The following is a 23370-nucleotide window of genomic DNA, read 5'->3' on the forward strand; positions in this document are numbered from 1 at the left end:
ATGATGGTTACTCATAAGAATTCAGCCGGCGCAGCTGTGCAAATCTGGGAGGAAACGGAGACAGAAAACACATTAGACACTAGCTTTGATGTTTTTCGGTTTGCTTGCTGTTTATGAAATTGAAATGTGATGCATTAAAGCTCTAGATATACCAAATAAGGTGTCTTGTAGGTATGAAAAGGATCCTCAAAAGGAATTTATAACCTAATCATATATTTTGTAACTACCAATTCTATCCAACAGGTGGGGCCCTTGTAAAGCTTTTGAGAGAATGAAGTACGTGTTGGTGAAATTAGTTCGCAAGATGACTGATGAGATGGCAAACAGTTAGGAAAGGGCATCCATTTTATAATGGTGATGAGTGATGCCCGTGGCTTCAAGAGAGAAGTGAAACTGCCCTGTGACACTAGGTGTCACCTCTACCTGTCGTTGTCCATCAGCAGGGCCAGACGCCCGTAATCCCAGGCCGCTTTGCGCAGACAGGAGAAGATCAATAGAAGAAGCTGCAAAACAGAGTAAAGGAGCCTGTCTTTAATCCACACACATGCAAGCCAACCACTATGCAAACGCACATTAACACACTGGAAAAGGGTAATAGCACAAATATGCAACAGATCAGAAATGCTGCACAGACATTGATGTTGTCATGTGATTCTGTGGCAGTTTCTCAGGAGCCTCTCTTGGTGTGACATACCTGAAAGGCCAATTGCAACAGACAGGGACACTGTCGATCAAACTGGAAGCAGATCATTCACCCATGATTACACTGCGAGATCCAGTTTCAGCATGTCGAATCAGCTTTTCATTCAACTGGTCATGTTTTGTGTGTTTTTGAGCCACGTATCACTCTTGCGGAATAAACCATAGCTTATTCGTTCCACAAGCAGAACTCAAGCTGGGTAGATACCTTAGTGGACAGCAGCAGAGGTGTGTCATAAAAACCACCCTGACAAAACTGAAGGATTCTGGGAATGGCGTTCCGAGAAGTAGCAACATTGATGGAGAGCAATGAGTGCTCAGCTTGCGGACCGACGTGGCCATCACTGTCTACAGGTCTACAGCCAAGGAACGTCTCCTTATCACCGCTGAAGGCAGCGACTCGATGTTGTCATGGAAACTAGGCAGGCAGAGGTCACTGCACGCTCTGCGAGACCGGCTATTTGAAGAGGAATGCCGCCGGAGGCGAGGCTGTGTGAAGATCACTTAATGTAGTATGAGGAGCAGTTCCTACATACAGATTCAGATGAGCAAGCTATAAATTATCAAGCAAACGGGGAATGACCTTCATTGATCTCCATACAGTCAACAGTACCTAAGGCAACATAGGGTTTTCCAACAGAGGTCCATCCATCCATCCATCCATCCATCCATACATCCATCCATTTTTCCTATGCAGGGTGACTTGGGCCAAGCTATAAAGTATGTGTAAGTTTTGAGCTCATATATCTGATGGTGTATTATAAAGTTAGAATTACAGAAAAGATGTCATAACCGACAGTGGGAATAGAGGCAATAGAGGTCTGCAAACAGAAGATCTCCATGAAAAGTGGGAATAAAAATTGAGAGCAATTAAACAGCATTCCAGAGCATCTTTGATAACTAGTCCACCGACCCTTTGAAACAGGTTTGAGCATCGCAACATCTGCTGGAAAAACCCTCCCGTCAATTAATCACAGATCTACCACTCATCCATCTTCCATGTCTATTTGTCCTATACAGGGTCACAGGGGTGTCTGGGTGAGCATCACCATCGCTGCCCCCCACCACAAATAAAGTGAAAATTGCTGGCAAATGGTGACTTAGGTAACGGCCTACAGGACTGAGAGGCCCTGGGTGCAAGGCAGGGATTAACCCAGGACTGGATGTCAACACATCACAGGGCACACACACACACACACATACAATTTGGCAACTTCAATTCAGTGTAGCATGTTTTTGGACTGCAGGAGAAACCAGAGAACCTGGAGGACACACAGACCCAGGGCAGAGACTCGAACCCAGGACATCAGAGGTGTGAGGCGACAGTGCTAATCACCGTGCCACCCCCTCATAGCGTCACCTTCTGGCCTGTATCCAACAAAACGTGTATTCACGAAAACCCTTTTGGTTCTTAAAGGGTCACGTTCAGCCACATGGTACATTGGAAACAGATGGTTCCAGAGAGAGAGAGACACACGCATTAAATGGTCTGCCTCTGAGGTACAGTCACGGTCAATTACCTTATCTATAACCAAAAAAAACCTTCCCTTTCCCCACTTATTTCTATTCTATTCTGGGCGGCAGTCCTCTCTCTGTGCCTCCATCTGCTGCCAACACTCTCTATCAATTTCCTTTGCAGAGTGGGTGAGGCAAACTGCCTGAGCGGCCCTCATGTATGGCTACACTGGCTAATTAAGGCCTGTCGCTTAATCGGCATCGTTAAAGAGCAGCGATGCGGGATGGTCTGACCGATTAATGGATCATGGGTGGATGCTGGAGACCAGTGAGACGATCAGCTTAAGGCACGCATTGGATGCACAGTGCCCCACCTTCACCTCCAGGCCGAACAGATGCTGCTGTCATAGATGCATAAATAATACATGGGGAAGGGGATTTAATTAACCAGTCCTGAGTGTGTATGAGCGGTGAGATTTCCCTGACAGGGTCTTACAGGACAGACATTCGCAATGGAACTTCCGGCAAGGATGACAAAAATGACACATCAGCGAGAGAGAAGCTTCCAAGCCAAGAGCATGCTGGGATTGATGGGGGAACAGAGAGAGAGAGAGAGAGATAGCAACTGATGAGGAAATACTGATGAAATACGGGTGCAAGATGGAGGGGGTGAGAGACTGTGAGAGGCAGGATGGTTTCTCTCCTGGATTGAAAGGTAGGGGGCTGGCGGCCGTGCTGGGTACTCACCAGCCACATGACGACGTTGATGACCAGCACGGTAGGCACCCCCCCAAAGGGCAGGCCCTCCAAGACACTGCTGCGGGAGTGTGCGCCATAGCAGTGCTTCGCTGTGCTGTTATCCAGCCCCAGGGTGTCCGAGAAGGTCGGCATGTTGAGCTGGATGCTGGCCCGAGCCGCCATCGACAGCTCAGAGCCGGCCATGGCTTCTCTCATGCTGCTGGGCTCACCTCATACAGCTTCTGCCAGAGGGAAGAGGCCAGATAACCAATGAAGAATGTCAGCTAATGCCGCTAAAGATTTTGAGCCTCATGAAAGCATATTATATCGGGGCCCCCCCACAACCCAGATAAATCAGATTATGTTCCAGATTTTTTAGGGCCGCAGTCTCTCAGGGGCCCGTGGAATCTTTGTAAGTCTCCCCTGCTTAACGGCGCCCCAGTATGCAGGTATACGGTGGCACAAAACCCCACAACCACGGTGCCCAGGCAAACAGCGAGTGAAAAGGAGCAATTAGCCACAATTAGACGTACAGTTGGAATACTTTTAAATGGCATCTTTTTAATGATTCTCAAAATTCTGACAAAAGTGACCACCCAACTGACCACATCTGTTTATTGAAAGCTAATTAGACATCTTGAAGGACATCTAGATCAAGTCATGCCACCACAGACCTCTGCTTATTACAAACAACATCACAAAAGTCATAGTTTATGTGATCACTGTGACTCATATAGTTATCACTTGGTGTAATTGTTAAAGAAATTCTGAATGCAAATTAGTCTCATTTTTGACTAATTGAGAGTCCATGTATAAACCAAAGGAGTGGAGTCAATGGGATCTCAAAGCCAGAAATGAATGGGTCCAACATTCAAAGAGGAATCTAAATAATCAGAATCCTTTGTTTTCAGGCTGACTAATCCTGCCATTAACTCAGATGTGATTATTACTATCATTATAGTTATAGAAATAATGGCTCCTAGATAATGATCAGCCCTCAGATGTTCTCATTAAAATACCCTTCATAGCAGAGTGGGATCTTCCCTGTGGATGTAAGTGTATCCGCTGTGAGGACACTGTGCTTCACACACGTGCATAACTCTAGAACTCAAACCCCAGTTCTAGTGATGGGCAAATGAAGATTCATGAACCATTTGCTATATTTTCTAACGCCACTAGATGGTGCTCTCTGTTCATAAAGAGGCTCAAAGCATGCCACAAAGCAAACCAAGCGGGATCAAAAATATATAGCAAATGGTTCATGAACCTTCATTTGCTCATCACTACCCAATCCCTTACTGACAGCACCCATCAGATTTAAAACAGTGACAGTGGCATCAGATAAACATTCTATAACTCGTAACTGAGTGTGACATATACTATCATAGTATCTGGGTTGTAGAAAAAGGTATTAGGTTAATAAATGAAATTACTGCTACATAATGACGTTATAACTTAACTGCACTGATAATGTGAAGCTTGTGCACTACAAGCTGTCCAGCCATTTAAAAGCAATTTATCTCAAAGTGCTTTAGAAGAACTAAGAGTAGAACTAAGAGCTTTTTAATTTTTTAAATTAATGGATCTCCTTTCTGCTGGTTTAAGGGGTTTGAGCCGTATGTAATACGCATGGCTTTGGGCTTTTACAGCCAGGGTTTAGAACAATGATGAATGAGTTTGGAGTTTTAGAGAGTGACACCAAGGACCAGCAGAGTCTCCCATATTAATGTCATAGGAAAATACTGAAATGGGCGCTGAGGGAAATGATTCAGGTTACTGGAGGCAGGCAGGGGTGAGGTTTTTCATTTTGTGTGGTCCGCCTCCTGTTTTGACAAGCAAGTTTACAGAAACTAATACCACAAAACTACTGGTGTGAAAGTCAACCAAAAACTGAAAGGGTAACTGTCATGCTGGATAAGCTGAATTAAAATGAAAAATGACTAAATTATTCATAATCTGTCCGCCGAAGCTATTGCTCTTTTGCGAATGACATTTATAGATTCCACCATCTAAATCACCAAATCATCTATTGTAAAACATTTCTAGTTTGTTGACATCCAGAAATTACAGTTACATACAATTAAAATGGCTTAGGACCTTTTGAAATTACAGGAATGACTGTAGGGGACTGTTCACAAATAGCATTGTTGAATTTGAAGGTGACTGACAGTTATCCTCCCCTCAATCTGGAGAGCAAAGAAGAGTTACTGCTAACGGCTAACAAACTAAGCAAATCCTTGTTTTATGTTGAACACTGAGGGCAGTGCCAAATTCCATATGGAAGGACCTTACCAACAAATATTTCCTTTGGATGAAATGATACTTTAGCACAGTGTTTTCCACCCCAGTCCTCGGGGACCCCCAGACAGTCCACGTTTTTGCCCCCTGAGGATCAGGTTGGGAAACACTATTTTAGCACAATCACCTCTGGCAGGCTTGTTGCCATGGTTTCCCTCATTTCCCTACCCCCACACACCCAGTCTTTTTCGACCGCACTCTCTAGACACATTGGACTACGTGCTTCTCAGATCAGCATTCCCCGGCCGAATCCAGACATCGACGCCGATGTGCTGAGAACGAATGATGCGAGGTAGAATTGGGTCCGTCTTCCTGTGAGGATCAGTCGTCGTTTGCTGAATTCACAATGATTTCAATTCGGCTCCTTGGTGAGAGCTGGCCATTGAAATAGTTTAAAATTATATAATGAAGCTTTAAAATAAAAAAATAATATGATAAATTGTAATGCAATAAATAAAAGTGGACTTATCAAACAGGTTTGTACTTAGGGCATCCTGCCACTTGATGAAGACCCCTAGCCCCTGGCCTTATGGTCCGTGGTCCTGATGACCCTATCTGTGTCATGTGACGTCAGTCCTGACCCTGTCATGGTCCGAATAACAAGCTGTTTTGGGCTAACAAGGCTGGTACTCTCCCCGGCCGGTTCTCCCCATGGCGTCTTCCAGCTCCATCCAACCTCGTTAACGGGCCACAGCTCGCGTTCATGCGGCTGCTTAACAAGCTTAAACATAGAGCTGTGGGGCATCGCTCCTTGGCCGAGTTAATTACTGCCATTCAATTTGGTAGGGGGCCTATTGACAGGTCACATGATCAACAAAACCAGGCTTGACTGTGGCTGCTTTAAACTCCAGGCCAGATAGACTTAGGGCTGCTTAGTAAGACATATTGCTGCTGCCATGTCTTCGTTCTAAGCAAGAAAGAAAATGAGCAAGCAAATGGATTATGGGCTATCCCATAAAAATACATTGCTGGAGATACAGGCATCAGACATCCCAGCCAGTCCATGGAATAGGCTCTAGGCCTGATGATGATGATGATGATGATGATGATGATGATGATGATGATGATGATGAAAACGTCTGGTTACAGACATCCTAGACAAGCTGAGGTGGGAATTTCCAGACAGCTCACGCTGATGCCCTCTAGCAGATGCAGATTGTGGGCTTAAGCAGGCAGATCCCAGTCCACCGTCTCTATTTGATTAGTCTCTTTCTAAAGCTCCGTTTCTTTCTGCAAACAGTAAGCTTACAATACAGTTAAAGAGGCTGAAATATGGGTAGAAATTTATTAACGTAAAACCCAGAATAGGACAATTCGCCCCATCCTTGGAACTTCAACTGACAGGGTTCAAAGGTCAGGGTAAGAAGGTTAACATCCTGACCCAACACAGCAAGCCAACATCTTTCCCTTGGTTTGTTATGTCTTTTGGGGAGTGAATTTGCATTGAAATTAAAATCCAAGGAATCAGAGTACCTCATACCTGCAGCAAAGGGAGTCAGCCAAGACCATGTCCCAGACTTCAATCAGTGTTAGTGCTAATGCAGAGAGACCAGGTCTGAGAGGGGCCTCCTGGGGTCGATCTATCAACCCCCGCTGCTGGTGATGTCATTTCCTGTGCAATGCAGACTCTGCGCGAAATGTGTCACTCCAGGGCCCCTGCAGATGAGGCGCAAAGCTGGCAGCGGCATGTTCCCGAGTCGTGGTGAGTGGGAGGCGGAGGAAAGGAGGAGGGAGGGAAAAAAACGAGTGAAGAGCTGCCTCTTTCTGCTAGCCCTGCTTTGGCAGCTGCACGCACTTGCAGTGACCTGATCTGTCCCTCTGAGGTGAGACGTTTGTCTGTTTGGTGCTGATCTGCTGTTACAAAGGGCAGCCCTGACATGAAAAGGCCGCAGAAATGTCACCGCTGTATAATTCAGACAGACACTCTTGTGCCCCTTACATTTTGGGTAACGGGGACAGTAAAGTCAAAAAACGCCGATCCGGCAGGCAGCTGCAGAAAGCCAACGACGCCTATCTGGCCAAAAGCAAGCCAAGCCGGGCCAGGCCTGTGTCAAGCGGCCTCCTGAACAAGCAGTCAGGCCTCATACTCAGTCCCGCTCGTCGCTGGGTAACTGGGCTTAACTGGACCCAAAGACACAATGTGTGATTATATACAGGGTGGGCGGGGCTTCATGCTCACTTGCATGCAATCTGTCGTAACTGTGCTGCGATGTGCCAGCCCCAGCCTCATCAGACAGGAAACCACGCGTGCCACTGCAATGGGACATCACTGCCCACACCCCCCACCGGAGCGCTGCATAAAACATGCCCCACCTCTGCCGGACTCACCTATATAGGAAGGGAATGTTGCTGGCTGCATGTCAGCGACATTGCTACAGGCAACAGATCATGTGACAGCACCCCCGGCACTCCCTGGGACACCCCACCCCCCAGTGCCTCTGCTGCCTGACACCTGGCAGAGGATGTCAGATTCACTTTCACAGAAGTTAACGGGATGTTTCCAGCACATGAAACAACTCCCCCACCCCACCTGAACAGGAGGCAGGAATCATTACAGGGTGGGTTATTGGTCATGACGCCACATCAGGGACACTAATTGCAATTCAGAAGAGAAGCAGTAAACGTCTCTAAGAAACATATACATAGATGCACAGAGAAGTGTCAGTGCACTCCGGCTGCTTGTCTTTTATGACCTAAATAACAATCATAAAAACAAATGTATGCATATTATTCTCTAGCTTTTAATGCACCCCACTGGCCCTCTTCTCACTCATCGTGAACCATAGCTATTTTTGGACAGACGCAGTCGATGTCGTGAATAGTGATTTGTCTGCCGTTTCAAGGTTAAAGTTCCTTGCTCAGCCCTGAGGTCCATCAATCCAACAGATATTTTGTAAGAACTTCCTCAAGTTTGTCCGTGATCCAGCGACTGTTTCTATGCCATCATGGTGGAGGGAGGGCTGTATTGGGCTCCCCATGCATGAGAGGTCCTCTTGAATTTTGCGTCACCATGGTGCATTCCAGTGAGGTACTATTCTGCAGGAAGGTGGCGCTATAGGCCGTTCACCAAGCTAGGGGTCTTCGGGGTTTACAGCAGCTTCTGACGGGAATCAGTCAGCCTCTGACTCACGGCTTATGAATAAAGCTGACAGCCATGGGAAAAGTGAAGCCGGGGGGGCGGGGGGGGGATGGGTTCTAAAAAGGTCTGGCATGTCTATGTGGCTGCATGGGGTCGTTCGACGGTTCGAGACGCAGAGGGGTGTTATGGCTCCACCTCTGTTTCCTGCTTTGTGGGTGGTTGTTTTACAGGGTGCCACCAGTAAACAGGTGCCATTAGTGCACAGGTGCTGGCAGTTTGGTTGATGGGCTTTTGGCTTGATAAAGAAGCTGCCAGACAGATGCGCTGTGTTCCCTCTCTCCCGTTTTAGTTTGTACACTTTACACTTCACAACCACACTACATTTACATTTTTTCTCACTATACCGATGTTAGTTTATGTTTGTGTATGTTTACATTTTTTTCTAATAAAACTTTTTGTGGACAAATTATCCTCCCCTTTATGCGGTCTCCCCTTTATATGGTCTCCCCTTTATGAGCCCGATGGGTTGTAACGGGGCATCTATGAGGTGCCACTTCCTAAGGTGTCTAAGGTGTCAAAAATCAACAACAACAACAAAAACATGACCTATTTTCCAGGCTGGAAAAGCGCCCACACTCATGGAACCTTTGTGATGGGCCTTAAGCCCCGCCTACACCTCAGCGAAGCACGGTGTGAGTTAAGGACGGTGGGAACATCTGTTGCTCAACTGAAGCCAGAACAAGGTCAATCAAGGTCAAACTATGCATGCGAGAGCCTGGAAATATAGGCCTATGGTTTAGTTCCGGTGAGATCTGTAGAGGAAAAATATCTCCCATATAATGTACCATATAAAAGTAATTACTCATCCATTAATGGGCAGAACCACAGTCACGATCAAAGTGAAGTTCTCACAAGACTGATCGTTCACCACTGAATGTCCTCAATCTCTGGTCGGATATTGAGATTTTCACCGTGGCGACAAGTCGTCTCTGGGCCAGCAGCAGACCATTCAGCTATTTCGGGAGCTCTGTCACGCCTGGCAGAGTTTGCATCCCGTGAAGAGAGTGAAATCAGCAGACTGTTCTCCACCTAAGATCAACCCTCCACCCCCCGCCAGCTCAATGATCACGAACCAAACGTTCCTCTTAACGCAAATAGCCTTGAACATTCGGTGCCTGGCCGCAGCTGAGGTCCCTCCCAGGTGGCCTGTTCTGATCTGAAACAGACGGCTACAGGAGACCTAGCTGTAAAAACCAGTGATGGAAAGACAGCTGGGCTCTCACCCACCGGCAGGTGATAGTCTCTGCCTCTCAGAGACGGAGACATGCACCTGTCAGAGCAAACAGACATCAGACAGCGCATTAGACATATGTCTTTGTTTGGATACAGGTCTATACAGGTCTGGTCTATTCAACCAAACCTATTAGCAAGGCTTCAAAATTATGTTTTCTTGCCATTGACCAAGTCATAACCATAATCATTTTATAACCTATAGATCAGTGACCAGAGCAGTTTGGCAGTGGGGAAAATTGTGAGGTTATGAAAACTCTTAAGTACATAAAGAGCGGGGGCGGTATGCAGCGCAAATAAGGTGTTCGCTCCCCACGCGCCCTCTGGTCCCTCTGCGGCATTATTCCTTATAGTTTCAGTTTGTTATGTCACATCTACGGACCTTGGCCCATGAAGTTCTGCTCACCATGTGTCTGGAGCTGAACTCCTATTGACACACAATAATCCAGAAATGTCCACTGGAGAGACCATCTTACTAGCAGACAATTGCTGCAGCTCCCCAACAAGAAAGCAGACATAAAGCCAAAGAGACTCACCTCCCATCCTGCAAGTCATGGTCCATTCAGAGACAGTTATGTAACAAGCCTCAGCTTCAGATTGACCCGCATGGCAGAATAAATATTTACTCTCTGGTCCAGGGAACCCAATTAATTATTGTGCTTTTGTGCTTGTTCAGTACTGAAATACATTTATCAATACGCTGATGCAGGGACAAAATGAAAAGGCTCATTAGAAGATAGGTTATGGAGAGTATCATCTGTGCTACCAGCAAACGCTGTTTTTTTAATTAAAAAACAGATGAGTCAGCTAGACTATGACAAGTGGTTTCCCTGCACTATACTACGTTTTATGACACACCATTTCTGCTTTGAGCCATCACAGAATTGGAAGGGCTTTCCTCTTCTCTCGACACTGCAGGACCAAGTAGCAGGGGTCAAAGGTGAACTGTGTTTTAAAGACTAGGGCTACCATATACTGAGTATTCCACAAATGACCCTGCCCATAATGTTGAATGTGCCGAATCCTTATTGGTCAGTTAAGGTCACATGATCTCCATCCCTTGGGAAACCTCCTTGATGTGTCTCTCCTTGGCATACTGCACTCTCCCCCAGCCAGTGTCAGTGATGGTGCTGCTTGGAAGAGTGTCTGGGTTGGAGAGCAGACAGGACAGCACTGCAGTCACCCCCCCCCCCCCCACTCCCTTCAATGAGTAACGCACCAGCGCCTGCCCGGCCTCTCCATCGCTCTGCAGCTCTCGCAGCAAAACAACAAACAGCGCGCAGCACACATATAAACAGGCCAGGAGTGCCTGCAGTTCTCTCAGAGCACTTTAATTAGACACGCTCTCAGGTTGCTTACTATCCAAATAACGATTTCAGCGGAGCCACTGAAAGTCGAGCTTTAGCGATATCCAGTGCACAGTGACACAGACACGCACACATACTCACCCTGTCGACGTGCTTCAGGATTTGCAGGTCACACAGTCTCCACTGGACACCATCTCACCATGTTCATATTCACTCGCCCATTCCACTTCTTTTGTTGCCATGGTTTCACCCCCCTCCCCACTTGCCCAGCATGGCCAACATCCAGTGGGAAGCCTCCAAGTACTTTGTTCCAGCCATGGATACGCATGGTAGCAGTGTCATCTGCCCCGATCCCAGAATAGTGACTCCAGAGCCCAAGTTAATAGGTGGTGGGGGGCTGGGCAGTGACATGATGCAATGGGGAAAATGAGAATATTGACTACAGAGTGAAACTTCTAAAAGAGGCCAGCTGACTGGAGAAGAGAACAACCGAAAAGTTTCCCCCCTCACCCATAACACCGCTGAGGCAGTGTTGCATATTGGGCTCCTACCCCCTCCCCCCCATCTCCAGCAATTCCACACAGCAATTCCTCTGTTACAAATATTAAAGGAAAGTCTACTATCAGAGATACTGTGTCACAAGTGAATTGGAAACAGCTGTATTCAATTGGGTTTGTGTCAAATATAAATATATATAGAGCTGTGTATCATCATTAAGATAAATGCTTATAGGGAAAGACACTCCAGTCACATGGCAACAATGCCAAGGTGCATTCTGGGAGAGGAATATCAAATGTGATTTCATCTGACTGGAAAGACCCACATCTGGTCTGATAATTATGTGACTGCATTTTAATTCCAGACCCATCTGCCGTCTGTTATGAGAGGACACTGGTGACTCGGTCCAGTGCATTGTGGGATTGTAAATACATAGGTCTGCAAACATGCAAACAGTGAGAGTACAAGGTGAGTAAAATCCAACTGCTTCTAAGTGTTCTTTCTCAATCACTAATGCAATTTCTTTTAAAAATTTCAATGATTCGGTAATATATTTCCTCAAAAATCAGTCAACAGTCCTACAAATTCAAACTGAAATTGCCAAAAGCAAAAAAAAAAAATGTTCTATGAACCTATTTTTGTTCTATGAGCATTAAGTTCAAATTCTGTCCAGATACAAAATCACACCTGACACTGGGCTGACTTTGTAATGAGTACAGTATTGGGGGGGGGGGGGGGACAGCCGCAGACCAGGACATTGTGTGGGGTCCCCATCCTCAACCGAACGCTGTAAAACCATAGCCTCTGTCCTTGCTGGTGGGGAGGCCCACTCTGGGGTAAAGGAGTACAGGTCCCGCTTTCAGAGTGCAGCTGCTATTCTTGTCATTCCTTATAAATTACACCTGGAAAGCCTCCCCACAAGCTGGAAGCTGACATCATCCTCAGTGATCTACTGGTCAGTCAGAGATTTGCAGATTTACAAATATTTTCATTCTAAAAAAACACAAATCCCCAGTCATGCCAGTGAGTCTCACCAACATGTACGAGGTCCTCAAGGGAGAGGGACAACCAACCGTGTAACAGGGTGACTCCCCAAGAAGGAAAGTCCCCCAATCACTCACATAACGCACCTGCCACCTTCCTTAAAAAGCTGCCTCTATTCTGAACCACTATCACTTCTGATTCACTTGTATTCAGTACTTCTTGCGCAATTTTAGAAGTATAACATCTGAAAGTTAGTTATATTCAGTTGTGTTAACCCCCCCCCCCCACACACACACACACACACACACACTCATGCATTTCCTATACTTTCCGGCTAGTCTGGTCCTTTGAGTACCGTGTCACGCTCTATGAAGACACGCAAAACTCGCCAGATCAACAAACACATCACACAAACACACACACAGACTCACGCACATGTGTTTACGGAACCCAATGCGCCGGAGATGCAAGCCAGGTGGAACAAACACAGAGATCCCGGCAGGCGAAGCTCTCGCCAGGTTCTGGATTTACTTCACACCTGAGTGTGCAAAAAAATAAACAAAATGCGGCAGAAACAAGCCGTTTTGCTAAGCAGGGCGATCGGAGGGCCGTACCTTAGCCACCTCCCTGTGATTGAGAGACTTCTGAATCAAAACCTCGATGGGATAATTCAGAAAACAAACCTAAGAAGTATCAGTTGTCTCGTTAGCAGAAGGTATCCACACACGTTGCCTCTGGGGCTTTCCTGCTGTATTCGTACTGCTTGTTCTGCTCATTGGTGAGATGGAAAGGGTGGCTTTTAAATATGAATGAGATTCTCAAAGGACCCCAGCCACTACAATTTCACTAAAGATGCATTATCTTCATGAGTACCAGAACTGAAAACACGGATGTATTCTGCTATAGAGACAGACTGCTGAAATAAATGAAAGAAAAAGGAGTTGTAAGTACAGCCGGAAGAAAAGCATGTTAAAATGTACACAGCGCAGACGCAAGCAAAAAGCCCTGCACCAAACAGCTGCCATCTGACAAAGTTTAATAATTAATTACTATGTGAATGTGCCATGAAGCATCCAGAACAATCCACACAAACACACTCTTAGACCTGGGGTTCTTCTTCTAGCACTTAAACAGATGGGGCAACATCCATTTAAGCACCTGTGACCTTAAAGAGCTGTCAGGCTAATTAGAGCAGAAAGCCAGACCAGAAAGAAGTGTATAACCCGCCCCATGGCCCAGTCAAAAGAGGAACCACTGAATAAGCAACCTTGTGGTGGACAGCTGAATGGGCCACGCCTTGTCACGTTTGAGTATGGGCGGGCAAGATAGGTCACGCCCTGTCACGTTTGAGTATGGTCAGGCTGGATAGGTCACGTCCTGTCACGTTTGAGTATGGTCAGGCTGGATAGGTCACGTCCTGTCACGTGTGAGTATGGTCAGGCTGGATGGGACACGTCCTGTCACGTGTGAGTATGGTCAGGCTGAATGGGCCACGTCCTGTCACGTGTGAGTATGGGCGGGCTGGATAGGTCACATCCTGTCACGTGTGAGTATGGTCAGGTTGAATCGGTCATGCCCTGTCACGTGTGAGTATGGTCAGGCTGAATGGGCCACGTCCTGTCACGTGTGAGTATGGTCAGGCTGGATAGGTCACGTCCTGTCACGTGTGAGTATGGTCAGGCTGAATGGGCCACGTCCTGTCACGTGTGAGTATGGGCGGGCTGGATAGGTCACATCCTGTCACGTGTGAGTATGGTCAGGCTGAATCGGTCATGCCCTGTCACGTGTGAGTATGGTCAGGCTGAATGGGCCACGTCCTGTCACGTGTGAGTATCGTCAGGCTGGATAGGTCACGTCCTGTCACGTGTGAGTATGGGCGGGCTGGATAGGTCACATCCTGTCACGTGTGAGTATGGTCAGGCTGAATAGGTCACGCCCTGTCACGTATGAGTATAGGCGGGCTGGATAGGTCACGTCCTGTCACGTGTGAGTATGATCAGGCTGGATAGGTCACGCTTGTCACGTGTGAGTATCGTCAGGCTGGATAGGTCACGTCCTGTCACGTGTGAGTATGGGCGGGCTGGATAGGTCACATCCTGTCACGTGTGAGTATGGTCAGGCTGAATAGGTCACGCCCTGTCACGTGTGAGTATGGGCGGGCTGGATAGGTCACGCCCTGTCATGTGTGAGTATGGTCAGGCTGAATAGGTTACGCCCTGTCACGTGTGAGTATGGGCGGGCTGGATAGGTCACGTCCTGTCACGTTTGAGTATGGTCAGGCTGAATAGGTCACGCCCTGTCACGTGTGAGTATGGTCAGGCTGGATAGGTCACGTCCTGTCATGTTTTAGTATGGTCAGGCTGAATAGGTCACGCCCTGTCACGTGTGAGTATGGGCAGGCTGGATAGGACACGCCCTGTCATGTGTGAGTATGGTCAGGCTGAATAGGTTACGCCCTGTCACGTGTGAGTATGGGCGGGCTGGATAGGTCACGTCCTGTCACGTTTGAGTATGGTCAGGCTGAATAGGTCACGCCCTGTCACGTGTGAGTATGGTCAGGCTGGATAGGTCACGTCCTGTCATGTTTTAGTATGGTCAGGCTGAATAGGTCACGCCCTGTCACGTGTGAGTATGGGCAGGCTGGATAGGACACGACCTGTCATATGTGAGTATCGTCAGACGTGATAGGACACGTCCTGTCACGTGTGAGTATGGTTAGGCTGAATAGGTCACGCCTGTCACGTGTGAGTATGGACAGCATGGCTAGGCCACGTCCTGTCACATCTGAGTATGGTCAGGCTGGATAGGCCATGGGCTGTCACATGTGAGTATTGTCAGGCTGGATGGGGCACACGTTGTCACATGTGAGTATGGACAGCATGGCTAGGCCACGTCCTGTCACATCTGAGTATCGTCAGGCTGGATAGGCCATGGGCTGTCACATGTGAGTATTGTCAGGCTGGATGGGGCACACGCTGTCACATGTGAGTATGGACAGCTTGGCTAGGCCACGTCCTGTCACATGTGAGTATTGTCAGGCTGGATGGGCCACGCCCTGTTACACGTGAGTATGATCACCACCACCATAAAAGCATGTTGGCCTCCTACAGACCTGGAAATTTACTTGCCATTCAAAAAGTTTCTGCTCTGTTTAATATAAATTCATAGTAGTGTGCAAAGGCTTTTGGCAGTTGTTTAAACGTTTTAATCTATTTTTCGGGGTGGTAAGTGTATATACCAACTGTCATTATACATACTAATCATACCAGCTGTCATTATACACACGGATCATATCAGCTGTCATTATACACACGGATCATATCAGCTGTCATTATACACACGGATCATATCAGCTGTCATTATACACACGGATTATACCAGCTGTCACCATGCATCCTTGAGTATGTCATAAAATACTACAATGTCACGATACACTATGATTCCACTTATTCTGCTATCAGCCTACCCCTGACCTAGCCATTAGCTGCCCCATGCATATGGACATTGCCATCCCTTTAGAGGACTTGGTCAACACAAACCTGTGCTAGCCAGACTAGAGAGTCTGCAGAGAGCTGGGCGGCTCTTCCATCTGCACAGAGCAGTCGGGGGCTCTGGGGGGGAGCCACCAACGCAGCTGAGCCAGTGGGCGGGGGCACCATCTGTCCTCCACCTGCTTCACAGGCAACTGGGGAAGCTCACCTCCTCCAACTCCCCAGCCAAATGTGGCCGAATAAAGCGAGGTGTTGATTCTGAATGGACGGCATTGTGACTTGCCAGAGCACTCCTGTCCTGTCCAGAATAATGTCTCCCATATCCAAGCAGCAAAAATGTAATAGGCCAATAGATGTCAATGAACCACAACACCGACAGGGGTAACGTTAACATATTGCATTGCAAATAGCAACCAGTGTATCGAAACAAATTCAGCTAATATTCTCTCAGAGCTTTGTTTCATATTCCTACCAAACCTGGAGATCATTAAGTTCAGGTGAAGCATGTTTTTGCTCCCTCATAGTCCCTATATGGACTGTCTTTGAGGGAGCTTGGAGGGAGCAAAAACATGGACTCTCTGTTGATCCCCGAGGACCAGATTGGGAAGCTCTGATCTAAATGGGTTGCAATGTGAAAAACTGCCCTGGAGGATCAGTAATGACATGACTATTTACATCTAAAAATTTCTTCCACTGCTGGGTGTGACTTCACAAAATGGGCCAGTATATCTATTAGTGGCACTTTGAAGACTATAACCACAAATTTCCCCATCTCCCATAACTGCCACAAAAACCATTTGAAAGAGCATATATGGGATCTTTGGGAGTCCAGCTGGTATGAACTGGAGGATCTCTATTGAAAGACTAACGCTAAATTCTTGCAGGATCATCCCAGTGCCTCGCTCTCCTCCTGGCTGTGCACAGCTGGCCAAAGATCTTGCAAAGCCATTATTTGTTGCTTCTCTTGCTGCCGTATTTTTCTCAGTTTTTCAGCACTCACTCAAGAAATCTGAATTCTTCCCAACAATCTTTCCAGACACCTTGACACTTCGAGAAGAAAAAAAACAAATGACAGCCACCTTGCACTTCATCAGGGAAAACCAAAGTATCACGTAATGCATCAAACCCGTATGACATACAGGCAACTAAGAAATAAAGCGAAAGTCAGGCAGAGATTTTTATAACCGACCGGGTGGGAAATCCCTGCTCATCTGCGGTTCCTCAGCTCCGAGTGACAGTGGCTGACAAACACTGGGGTCTGTGCACCAGGAGGGGGGGGCAGACAAATTGAAGTTCGGCCTGTCATGTAGGTAGCAGAGGGGGGAGTGTTTACATAGATACAAGGTGCTGTGTGCATTTCAGAGAAAAGCATCTGATTCTGACTGGGAGTTACTGGTGAAATATTTACCAGTGATAGAAGAAGCACCAGTGTTAGTCACAAGGGAAATATTCATACGTTGTGTCAATGTTACAAATGTATGGCTCTTGCAGCTATATGGCAGATGCTATTACCCATGAATTACACAGCTCACAATTTCACAGCTTTACCCACTTATAGAGCTTGATACTTCAACGTTCGGGTTAATTACATTTTTCCATAGTATAACAGCAAGTCTTTGGAAGTGGACTGGAATTATACGAATATCTTTTGACCTGTGGTCTAATTCCCTGTACATAAACACGACGAGCACTTGCATCAGTTCATTCATGATGTTAGGCTAATCTGGGCGGGAGGAGGTTTCCATGGTGACCAAGTCCCGCCCCCAGGAAGCCACTGACATCATCTGATCTTGCCCAGTGGGAGGCAACTACCCTATATAGCTTGAAGGGAACAGCCTGGGCAGCGGTGCCCCTCCAATGCCCCCTCCCCTGGGCAGAGCAGAGAAGAGGCAGTTGTGCCAGGCATGCAGCAAGCAGGAAGTCTGAGGTGCCTCATCAGCACGCCCTCGTGGCCTGATCAGCCCCCGCAGCACAGGACCCAAGGCAGCCCCCCCGTGTCCCGAAGCCACTCTAGTTAACTGCACCGAAAATAGTTATTACCACCCACGCGTGTGTTGTCTCTCTTGACAAGATCCCGTAGAGACTTTCAATTCACACTGACTGTGATTGGTAGTTCGAAACTGCGGAACAGACATTGGAAAATAGCTGGAGACGGGTACGTCCGGCCTCTAATGATAATAATGACGAATCAGCTTACATGAATTACCGTGCGGTCATGGGCTGTTTAATGGCAATGAATCCCGGTGACCAAATTTCTGAGAATATAAGTGCCTAAGTGGCACGCGCCGAGCAGGGTGCAGTGGAAATTAAAGTAATGCTAATAACTCAGTGTGGAAACGGAGCAGTTAAGGAGCAGGACTGTAGCTTTGCATCATGGGAACTGCATTCATGACAAAGGTCTGAAAAGCAGACTGCCTCAGTAAGGAGCCAGTTCTTTAATCAAATACAATGTAAGCGATGTTGCCATAGCAAAGGTCGCCTGCTAAAAAATGGTTGTAAGGAGTGTAGCGGCAGATACTGAAATATGACCTGTACTTTCATGAAAACACTTAATCTGTTCACCCGGCAGCAGAGAGCCACTAGAGGTTGCTGTGAACTATTGTACAATGGCCTGTGGCGGAATTAGAAACGACGATTTTAAATTAAACTCATTCATCTTCATTAGCCCTCATGCTATGTTGCCTTCTCACAACAATTCCTTCCAGAATGTTCCTATATAATAACCAGAGGTGACCAGATGGAAGAAGAGAGATGAAGCCTAGAGGTCACAGGGAGCCATATTTTCCTCGTTACTGTGCTTTCCGCACAATATTAATTCTGCTGTTGAATGTAATTAAGCTGCAGTAGAAGTGTCCTTGCTCTCCACACATGTGCAACCGGTCAAGACAGATCTGCCTGTGAAAGAGCCCTTATTAAGGGCTGAGCGGGACAGGAAGGTGAGTCACGGATTTGTGTCATGTTTCCGGAGCTGTCGAGAGCAATATCTGCACCTACAGCAAATTAAGGAGAATAGACTAAAATTGCTAATGAAAGCACAACAGTGTAAATTAAACCCTCCTAACATCATCCTATGTTGCTAGATGCAATGCTGGAAAGATCCTTTCAGACTTAAGATTCTTTCAGGCTCAGGAATCTACTGAACTACTGAACAACTAAATTTGACTGGACCCCGGATTTTTGTTATAACTAATACATCTACTGAGGAATAGGGGATGTGTGCTTATAGGCAAACATTTCACCTCTGAAGTTAGTAAGGGGGATTAGCTGGTCTGTGATTGATCCACTGTGTGTCACTGGGAATATCCAATCCCTTCTTCTCAAAACAGGGCAAATGGTGTTTGATGTGACAGTATCCTTGTGACAGGCATTAGAAGGCATGGGAGTGCATGGCCCATAGCATAGTGCACATCCTGCAAAGATGGACATTCACAGACACCAAGAAGCTGATGTTCAATCCCTTTGTATGGTTTTCTCACCTCAAATACAGACTGTCACCATCCTTTGGTTCCAACAGTGACCTCAAACGGATGCTATTGCTGAGTTTTGCCTGAGATACAGCTGAATCAGACCAGTTTAAGATGTGACGGAGGTGTGCTCTTAACTTTTCAGTAAAATTTGTAGTTCATTAAAAAATATAGAAAAGGACTTACCGAACACAGTTAGGCTGTGTTAGGCTAATCCTAAACACTGTAACCAACAATCTCGTCTGAAAAAACACAGATGCAGACAAATGAGGACTAATCCATTTTGTACCACACAATAGACTGACTGAACAGGAATAATCCATGAGGAGGGTTTTTCATGAAAAGTGTTTTGATGTATTTAACAGACTGTTTTCTAGATTGCAAATTATTGCAGGAGGATATTTACCTCACTTCCATTAAGGGCTGCGTGTAAACACTGTGCCTACTAAAAAAACCATTAACCATTAGCCCGCTACTTACTGGGAATTGCCAATCCTCCCATTAGCAGAACATATGTTTTTTTTCCCTTGTTGAGATGGAAAAGTCCCTTTATTACATGGCAAGACTGAATAAATGAACAAATGAAATGTCTTATGGAATTCAATTTTTTTGTCACAATACAGTGCAGTTTGACAGAAAATCTTAATGAGTTCGAAAAAAACAAACACGCAGGATTGAAACTGACATCTTCAGACTGCGCTGTTCCTGTCCGCTTGTCAGACAAATCACTCTTCATTTAAATAATGATCCTGGCAGCACTGGCGAGACACGCAGGTACATTTTACGACCTGTCTAAGGGGATGGGGTGGGGGGCTGCGCCACGAACAGGTGCGAGAGGCACGACGAAGCAGGACTATTGATCAAAGAGTTCTATTGCGTTTCTGGCTGTCACATTCCGCAAATGGGGCCGGGGAGACTTCAGCCAGCGGTGGCACAAAGAAGACAATGATGGCTCCAGATGCAAAAGTTGGTGGGGACATTCCAGCTGTGTCAAAAAGCCGTTTGATGAATATTTCAGAGGGCCGGCGGCAAAGCCCTGAGATTTGGCGTGCTGTGATGTGATATCAGCTTTCCAGTCGGAGCCAAAGACCTGATAAAATATTCATGTTTGCGTTGTTTGTAAGTGATTCCTCTCTGGAAATCATGACAATTATCTTCTTCTTGCCTTAGCGGAGGAGACTTAACACTATTCCTTCTCAGCTCCACAGGACATTTCTATGATATGTCAGTAAGAAAAGACCACTGCAGTCTGAGTCCTTCTATAGCCCAAAGCAATTACCTTATAGTTTTGAAATACATTTATTCAGCCTTCATTCGGTAGGCTTGTTTATCAAAAGCAACAAATACTCGAGAACGCAGGGTGAGCCAGTCCCTGGATCAAATATGGCTAAGACCCAACGTCAAGGGTCCAACACGGAATCAATATGCCAACTGTAGGTCTAGAACCAACCACCTTCTGATCACAGGCACAGCGCCTTAGCCCACCAAAGCACGCACCACCCTGAGAAGCAGCACACAAACAGTGCATCTCTGCACCCATAGAAACACAGATTCTCACTGTCTCATACCAACATGCAGCTGGTGTGATGAAAATTTGAATCCCGCCTCCAGCTCTGTGTGTGTGGAGTTTGCATGTCCGCCTAGTGTTGTTGTGTCTTTCCCTTCATGTACTCTGGTTTTCTACCACATCCCAAAGACATGCAGTAGGGTAAAGTGGTGTCATGAAACTCTCCAGCCTCACCACAACCTATGAATACAGTAAATAGTTGTTGAACTGGTAGAAAACTGTTAAACTGATATAGAAAAAAGTTTTCTCACAGATTCTTGTCATTACCATCTCCTAAACATGCAGGTTAGAACTCATTTTAACCCGTATGCTTGATATCTATTTCTTTAGCAATACATTTAAAAAAATGCTCATTTTAATTACTTTGGCGAAATTGATGGGTCATCCTCAGCTGTGTGATCTGCGCATTAGTCAGCTGTGTGATTCAGTTCCTTCTTACTCCACGGCATTTATCAGACGCGCTGAAAGTGATAGCGTGCAATTCTGACTGCGGCCATGTGGAGCGAGGAGAACAAGACGAAAGCACAACAGGCCGGTTTAAGGCTGCGTGTTTTTAAGCGCTGCTTTCCGAAACCAATTATCGGTATCGCATTTCAAAAGCACTGAAGTTAATTTCCCTGAAAGCTTCCATCCACTGAAATGTCAGAAAGGCCCACAGCACAAATAGTGCTACTTGAGGCTCATACTCAGAAAGAGTAAAAATAAACAGCTGGCTTGGCCACCATGCACATTGATAAATGTCAACGACGAAGATTAATAATCATCGAGACTGTGCCAACCGCAGAATCACTCAACCGATCGATCGTTTTTTCTGTCTCTCCGTTTTTTAGGCGTGTTTCTGTTAAAGGACAGATGGACAGACAAACGCTGAGAAAATTAAGCCCATCTGGTCCCAAGTCAATTAGCAAAGCTTAAAAAGAAACTGAAAAAAGTTTCACATTGTACACCCAGTACTGAAATAATACGCCTCTGAACATTAATGTGGGAGGCAGACAATTTCATATGGAAATGAAATAGGTAACATACAGATTTCATTTTACAGCCTAAATATTACATTTGATTAATCATATACTACGCAGACACAAATCAAGCGTAAACCAATTTTCTGGCTGCAGAGTACATAGCCAGACACTTTTCACCGAAAATGAGAGACAAGCGACACATTTCCGAAATGTGACTTCTTAAGCAAGCAACTTTTTTGTGAGTATTTTTGTTCTCCCAGCAGATTTAGCCCCTGCCCAAAAGTAGGCAAGTGTTGACACGAGGCAAATAGGCCTAACATGAGTTATTACCGGAGCCAGAAGTGGAAAAGACTGCATTTAAAGAGAAAATAAACGTGATTCCTTAATACATCTGGCATTTCATTACTTTGTACAAAATATTTCTTCTCTCACTACATCCCCACAAGCAATCTAATATTTTGTATATATATATATATATATATATATATATATATATATATATATATATATATATATATATATATATATATGTATATATATAATCGAACCGCACAATATATGCATTATAAATTAATTAACTTCTAAATAACATGTTTGCCATAACATTCTTGGGTCCTGACGATTTATTTATAGTAATATTACTTTGTTCACATAATTAAGAAACATAACCTAATTCAGTTACATCCACACAGTTTGATAGCATTGTCTTTTTAGTTTAAAAGGTAGTTGTTAGATAACCAAAGAATGAAACATAAAATATGGTTAAAAAACCGCTCTGAGTAGACACGATATTATTTTCGTCACGCGTCGAAGGAGATTATTCCGGAGGAAAAACATTACAAAGAAACGTTTCAGATAATAAGACTAAGGGGTGATAGCTTAGGTTTATCCGAAACAACGTCTTAAAACACATCAGGGTTGTTATCCAAATTCCGGACAAATATTCAATTACTCCAATGTTCTTATGAGAATAAAAACCCAGTAACAACGCATTACACAACCATTACAATTTACAACTTTTGCATAAGCGATCGCGAACCGATTCAATGACAAATAAACATCCAACATCTTTTGTGGCTATAGTAGTCCCAAATGGGCGGAGCCACTATATAAGCAAGTTACTCACGTAAAGCAACAATGTTTTCTTGTTATGAATATATTTAATTCCATTGTAGGATCATAGTGTATAGTTCGACATTATTTTTATTTCGTAAAATATACACGCACTTTTAATTCTTGCGTATATCCCACAGTCTGTTTTCTTGTGATCACTGCTGCAGTATCGACACACAACTGCTCAATAAATCCACCCACTTTTTAAAGCTGACGTTAACTTAATTCCATTATTTCGATTTCACCACCCGATGACAGACATATTAAACATTAAAATAATTAAGATTTAATAGAAAATGACAAAGCATGTTTGATGAGCTTACATATTCAGGAGACCTTTATCCTATCGTCCGGCGAGGATGCTTTAGGTTTTCTGCATCAGCACCAAGGACCTACAGGAACTCCCACCTGCCCAGGGACCGTCT

General features: G+C 45.5%; 1 protein-coding gene across 3 annotated transcripts in view; it reads right to left on the bottom strand.

Moving 5' to 3' along the window:
• tmem63c (transmembrane protein 63C) overlaps positions 1-23343 on the bottom strand; it is a 43858-nt gene extending 20515 nt beyond the window's left edge. Inside the window, exons 1-3 of one of the 3 annotated variants that reach the window (XM_048975420.1) lie at positions 23269-23343; positions 2902-3134; positions 424-503 (exon numbers count right to left, since the gene is read on the bottom strand). In XM_048975420.1, the coding sequence (XP_048831377.1) occupies positions 424-503; positions 2902-3108 (287 nt within the window). In that variant the 5' untranslated portion in view covers positions 3109-3134; positions 23269-23343. Of the gene's footprint in view, positions 1-423; positions 504-2901; positions 3135-11007; positions 11200-22958; positions 23099-23268 lie in introns of those variants that run through there. The other 2 variants (XM_048975421.1, XM_048975419.1) reach the window with 2 other exon arrangements.
• Between the last annotated feature and the right edge of the window lie 27 nt (positions 23344-23370).

This window comes from Brienomyrus brachyistius, chromosome 14 (genome assembly GCF_023856365.1).
Source record: "Brienomyrus brachyistius isolate T26 chromosome 14, BBRACH_0.4, whole genome shotgun sequence".
Classification (NCBI taxonomy): domain Eukaryota; kingdom Metazoa; phylum Chordata; class Actinopteri; order Osteoglossiformes; family Mormyridae; genus Brienomyrus; species Brienomyrus brachyistius.